Source organism: Fopius arisanus, unplaced genomic scaffold, assembly GCF_000806365.1.
Source record: "Fopius arisanus strain USDA-PBARC FA_bdor unplaced genomic scaffold, ASM80636v1 scaffold00028, whole genome shotgun sequence".
NCBI lineage: Eukaryota > Metazoa > Arthropoda > Insecta > Hymenoptera > Braconidae > Fopius > Fopius arisanus.
In genome coordinates this window covers 273,100-279,016 of record NW_011887767.1, presented here as the reverse complement: position 1 = coordinate 279,016, position 5,917 = coordinate 273,100, and the positions used below count along the sequence as shown (strand labels likewise).

The 5,917-nt window shown below is 37.1% G+C and overlaps 1 protein-coding gene across 1 annotated transcript in view; it reads right to left on the bottom strand.

Annotated features, from left to right (window-relative positions):
• Nucleotides 1-5,917, bottom strand: part of LOC105265261 (protein kinase C, brain isozyme) — a 63,278-nt gene that overhangs the window by 27,597 nt on the left and 29,764 nt on the right. Inside the window, exons 2-3 of the mRNA XM_011302667.1 lie at nucleotides 669-700; nucleotides 420-502 (exon numbers count right to left, since the gene is read on the bottom strand). Coding sequence (XP_011300969.1) covers nucleotides 420-502; nucleotides 669-700 — 115 coding nt within the window. The remainder of the gene's footprint in view (nucleotides 1-419; nucleotides 503-668; nucleotides 701-5,917) is intronic.

Genomic DNA, 5,917 nt, shown 5'->3' with positions numbered 1-5,917 from the left:
CCAATATTATTACTTTAACTTTATCAGATCTGAGAGAGAAACGTTAAAGCCAATTGGTACCACTAAGTCAATTTATTTAAATCAAATCCCATGAGTCAAACAATTTCGACTCACAATATCAATAAGTCATACCAAATGACATTGCACTCCCGCAATTGGACTCATATAATTCTCATCAAGTATTTTCCGTAACTAACGAACAGAGCTAATAGGAAACAATAATCCTTAAATCATTAAAATCATCTTTGATTCAGTATTAGTTAATCCCACGCAGTTCGCCTCGCGTTCCCTTCAATTTCACCATAACAAGAAGAACAAACGAGTGTTGAAAGCTGATGATTGTGGAGAAATAGCCCTTAATGGGCGCTTGGAAAAGGTAACATTAGAAGATCAGAGTCATTTGTAACTTTATAACTTACGTCTGAATCGGCGCCCTTGTCTGCCCCAGGACACGTGAAGGTGACGTACTCGTGGCATCGTTTGTGAACGACGAAACTACAGACTGAAACAGGCATATAACCTAGTCAATAAACCTGGATTACGTGTTACCTATTAGAGGACGAGTGCTCTAATGACACTATCATCTTCACAATGATTACGGCCTCATGATCATTAGCTCTTCTCAATCAACCGGGTTTTTTTTCAGGATCGACGGTGGGTGAACATACCTTGGCACTGATATCCCTGCTTTCCAAAACCCCTGCAACCAGAAAATATAAACAAACTTTGTAATTTATGCTCTGATTCATTAGCATTTAGATGAAATGCAATTTCTGTTTATGCGCACTACGTAAGGATATGATTGCATTAACATTTATGAGTAATCATGAGTTATTTATTTCGAATTAAAAAATACACAGTCCAGCACTGAGGTAGCCGAAGAAAGCCATCCTGAATCAAGTTTAAAGTCAGTCTGAATTATCACTCGAAAATCAGATTGAATCCGGTCAATTGTGTGGATTAAATTCAGATTATGACGAGATATTCAAAGGATCGACTTGATATTAACCTGAATGAAGTTCAAGTGAAGACTTGAATCAGACCGTTTTTTCTTTATTTTCTTGTTTAAGGAAGAGAAATGTATCGTATATATTGTGTTTTTGATGGATTATTCTTCATTTTATCAGAATAAACAGCAAGTGCTTCATGTTTTAGCGGGGAAATCTCAATGAGGTCATCTCTCGGACCATTTCCCGATAACGTAATCTCGCATAATCCCTCAACTCTCCATCCCCTTGACATCGGAATGTCGAAAGATCAGTCCAGGAATTCCAGATATTCCATGAATGTTCCGTAAAGTCTAGCCCTTGTCCAGCGTGATAAGTCCCTGGAGATATCTACATGGAAAAGCCAACAATTGCAGTTGCAGGAGGTGATACTGGAAAAGTTCTCCATTCGTTCCTCAGCTTTAGATGTCCGCTAATTAACGCTCTGGGATCTGCGGGTAATTAATTGTTCCGGGCAAAGAAGAGCCTTTTGCACCTTGTTTTTGCCTTTTCATGATTAATTATCTCGGACATTTATCTTTCCAGTTCCAGAAGAAAAGGTGATGGGCATTCGGAGGGTGAGGACTCAACCTTTTTCAGTCGAGAGTGCGAACAAACTGGAAAATGGAGATTCTAAATATATCTTGCCAGCAGATTTTCAGGTTCAATAACACAGTTGCACATATTTTCGCCCACACAGTGATTCGTGATGAATGCAATTTATTTATAAACTCTATTACAAAAGGAGGAAGGATTCGCCTGAATCAAAGGCACTTTTCAAAATTGTCCGTTAACATTTAAAATTGAAGTCTGAAAATTTCCAGCATTCCACATTTTTACTGAATTCCCCGGGAATTTTTACACCAGAAATTTATAAGTTAAGGGAAATTTATTGCTTGGCAGGAATTATATTCCTTGAAACTCAAGGATTTTACGGGTATCGATGCTTCCTATTCCCGGAGACAAAGGGAAAGAGAATAAAATCCGGAACTCGATGCAATCGGGAGTCCGGACAAATTGTAAATTGTCGTAGGCTTTGGCTGAAAAAAAAACGGGGAAACCCTCATTCTAAAAAAAAAACTAGAGCACTGGAGGATTGTAGGCTCTCGAGCGACTGTAATACTCTCGTCGCGGTCCTTCTAATATAAACGTAGAGTAGTATTTCCCCACGACCGCAGCTAAATCTCGGCTTCTATCATGAATTTTATGTGTTGCACAAAATAAAAAGTTGTCTGCCTCGAATACACAATGACTTTCAGATATATTCATGAGAGCCTCGAGGACATTTTTACATTTTCCTCCATGTGTCATCGTGAAAAAATGAGAAAAATGCATGCTTGAGTATTTACTAAATAGTTCCACTGCATCTCCTCGATTTTACAAAATTGATCAATTGTTTTATAACATCAATCGATTTTTCCAAGTGATAGTTATGCGATATTTCCGTTGGGAAGTGATGAACTAGGCTAAGTCCCTTTTTTTCGAGGCCATTATTCAGTGAATATCCTGGAATTGAACGAGAACTGGAAAATTTTCATGTACACCTTTTTTATGGCTCTCCAGAAATATTGTTATCCGCCTTCAATTACGAGATATTATCTAAAGGCTCGCATTGAAAAAATGAACTTATCCTAGTGTTCGACATTCTATAGTTTTGTATATTTTTGAGTTAGAAAAACTAGATTTGCTATATTATTTCAAGGTGGAAGGTGTGTTATTGTGCAATTATTCTTAAATGAGGGAAAGTAATGGGCTTTATTGACGGATTGTAATTAATAATATATGTCAAATATGGATTTTTGTAGGTGCGGAAGACAGTATTGATTTAGTATCGAAGGTCTGCCCCGTAAAAATAAATTTAAAAAACCCTATAGGAGTGTGTTTTTCAAACCTATATGTGGATCAGCCGAAAACTATTTTTCTCATCCCCCTGATCCATTCCCCCTTTCAATTCGATGACAAAAATACTCGACAGACGCATTCCGCTGGTGTTACAACACATTGAGGATGGGATATAGAGTCAACGAGTGGAGCAGAATCGACTGGCGAACCTTGAAATATCGATTTGCTCGCTGGAGCTGATTTAATCGTCTAGGGGGCCTCTAGGTTTGCTCACAAAGCCATTTTCACCCAACTGTTCATCTTTCAAATGCTTTTTTTAGAGGGAACTCGCTAAATCGCTGCATTCGCCGCCACAAATTTTCTCTCTTAACTTAACGTACAAAATTCCAGAAATTTCAGGACTCGTCATTTAAAAGAATTTCGGCGAAAATCAAACAACACTAGCCTGACAAAACCAAAATACTACATTTCACCACAATTCAACACATTCATTTATAATATTAATTATGCAAAGTGCGCAATCACCCGGAATTGTTTTCTGAAGGAAATACTAAATTTAGAAAAAATTTATAATCATATATTTATATATTCATGGGGAAGATACTTATATTCTATATTTTATTATAAATGCGGTTCTCTCGAATGAATGAAAATGTGACAAACGTAGTTTTTTTCTCAGTGCAGTGATATGAAAACTAGGTTCTTTAGGTTGTAGGTTGTAGATTTTTTTTTCGTGGCTTGTTTTTAGTCGATACCTCGGCATTGAAGGAAGATAGCCATATTTTCATTAGTTCATTTTTTATAGCGTAAGAGGGCTGTCCAAAAGGTATCCCTGGAAATATCACTATCTTCCTTCAGTTCCACAATATTCGTTAAAAAGCTGTCTCGGAAAAATCCAAAAGAAAGGCATGTGTTTACTTTTGTTCTCTGAATGATCCGGGGTTTTCCAGATCTTTACGGAATCGTGGAATTGAAAATTCACGGATTTTAGTAATTTTGAGATGATTTAAAAGGAAAAATCATGAAATTTTCGATTTTTGAGCAAAAAGAATTCCATGAATTCCAGAAATTCCGACAAAGTGCAAATTTTCTAGAATTTTTCTAAAGAATCTCCCGGTCACCGTCTATTCTCTCCTAAAACCCTGTGAACACCCAACAATACGTGTACAATAGCTAAGTCTATAAATATGCGATTATGATGATAGAAAATATAGATTGTTCACGATGAAGAAATGCCCGGGATAATGTGTAGGTCACGATCGTGGGATCATTCATGCAGCAGATGAAACGAGCATAAGGTGCGCACCACGTCACAGGCTTCACCCACGTAACATAAAAGAAATGTAAAAAAAACTTGAAATTTTTTACCACCTAAATTTACACTGTTAAAAAATTCTTTTGCCGCGCCAAATTCCGAAAATTTTTCTCGTATTATTGCACTTCCACTGACATTCCAGAACATTTCTTCACCGAACATTTCAGTTTGATTACTCTCTAGAAATTCATAAAAACCAAAAATAGTCATTAAATTCTAGATTGATTAGTTATATCCATATTAGTAATTCCATGATAATTAGTTATCAATTCATTATTATCATTATTGTTATTATTGAAAGTTAATTTATTAAAATATTAACATTATATTAATATTAGTCATTTACTTATTTTAGTTTTTGTTCCAGTCATCAAAAGAAAATGGAATGCATATAAAAATACATAATCTAGCGTAGCTATATTTCGTTATTTCCGCAAATGTCTGCGGTCCAGTAAATTTCCAAAAAATTCCCCTGTGTCATAAAAGTAATTTGGGCGGAAAATGGAAAGAGGAAATTGATTCTGACCGAGGGAAAAAGAAGCACAAATGTAGCTGTTTCTCGTTCCATTGATTCAATTCCCCTTGGGATTCATTCAATTTGAGGAGTATTTTTCGGGGAACACTGGGTCAAGACCTGTAAATATTTTTTGATAAAAGGCAAATGGAATGGCTTTTAGGCGTTTTTTTATTTCGTCTGGTTTGGAATAGCATCGAAAAAATAATTTTTCCCGATGAAATAACAATTTCCATTAGTAACTAATCACGCTGTTTTCCGGTTCTATTCTGTTCAGGCATGAAGATACCCCGCCAGTTGACTCTTTATCGCCACTTCCGGAACTTTACGTGTAGAAAAGCTGGAGGAACGGCTCTCACAATGTACCGACACACTTGTGCTTTATGGTAGTTGTGGTGTGTGTAGAGACCATCATCCTCCGGTGGAACCCCGGGAAATGGCCCACCCACCGAGAAAAAAAATAGCTAACGACCCTGATCTCCGGGCTGGGTCACATGTCCAACCGGTACGCCACCACTCGCAGGGTCAAGAGTCACTCTTAATATCAATATAAACAAAAGAAACTCTCCTCTGTTGACATGAAGATAGTCGAGTGGCGAGTCTCTGCAATTGCTAGTTCTTCAAAAAATGAGATTACGCCTTTTTTTTATTGCAGAAAATGTCAATTGCAACGGAGAATAGCCAATGAAATGAGCCTCGATGGTTACATACTCGCTAAATATCAATGATTAACTCTTGTTATTGAAGTTTCGGAGCGGAGCAATGCCTCATGCAACGGAAAATGCAACGGAAGCTGCGCACGCGACCACTGCGCACCAAGGGAATAGTGATATGTGTATAATGTACAATTACATGCAATACGAATGCACTCTTGAGTTGAGGTGCTCTCGCCGTCGCTACAATGTCCCACTGTCAATTGAAAGATCTCCAAAACTATTGAGAAGTTATCGAGACATCCAATATGACAAATGTAGGGAATCTCATAACAAATAAAATGGTTTCCAACTCACACCTCTACGAGTCGTACATCTCAGGAAGTGGACGTTTATGTGAAGATCTCAAGTTACTTACATAAATCGCTGATAAAATCTCGGCAATCGCAAGTCATATGGAGATAATTAAAATCATTAGCTCTGACAGGTAAATTTACTAGAAAGATCTCCCAGTTCTTACACGGCGAGAAAAATACTGGAAAAAGTACGTAAAAAGTTCCATAAAAATTCATGTGTGAAAGATAAACGTGGGGCGAAATGTAAAATC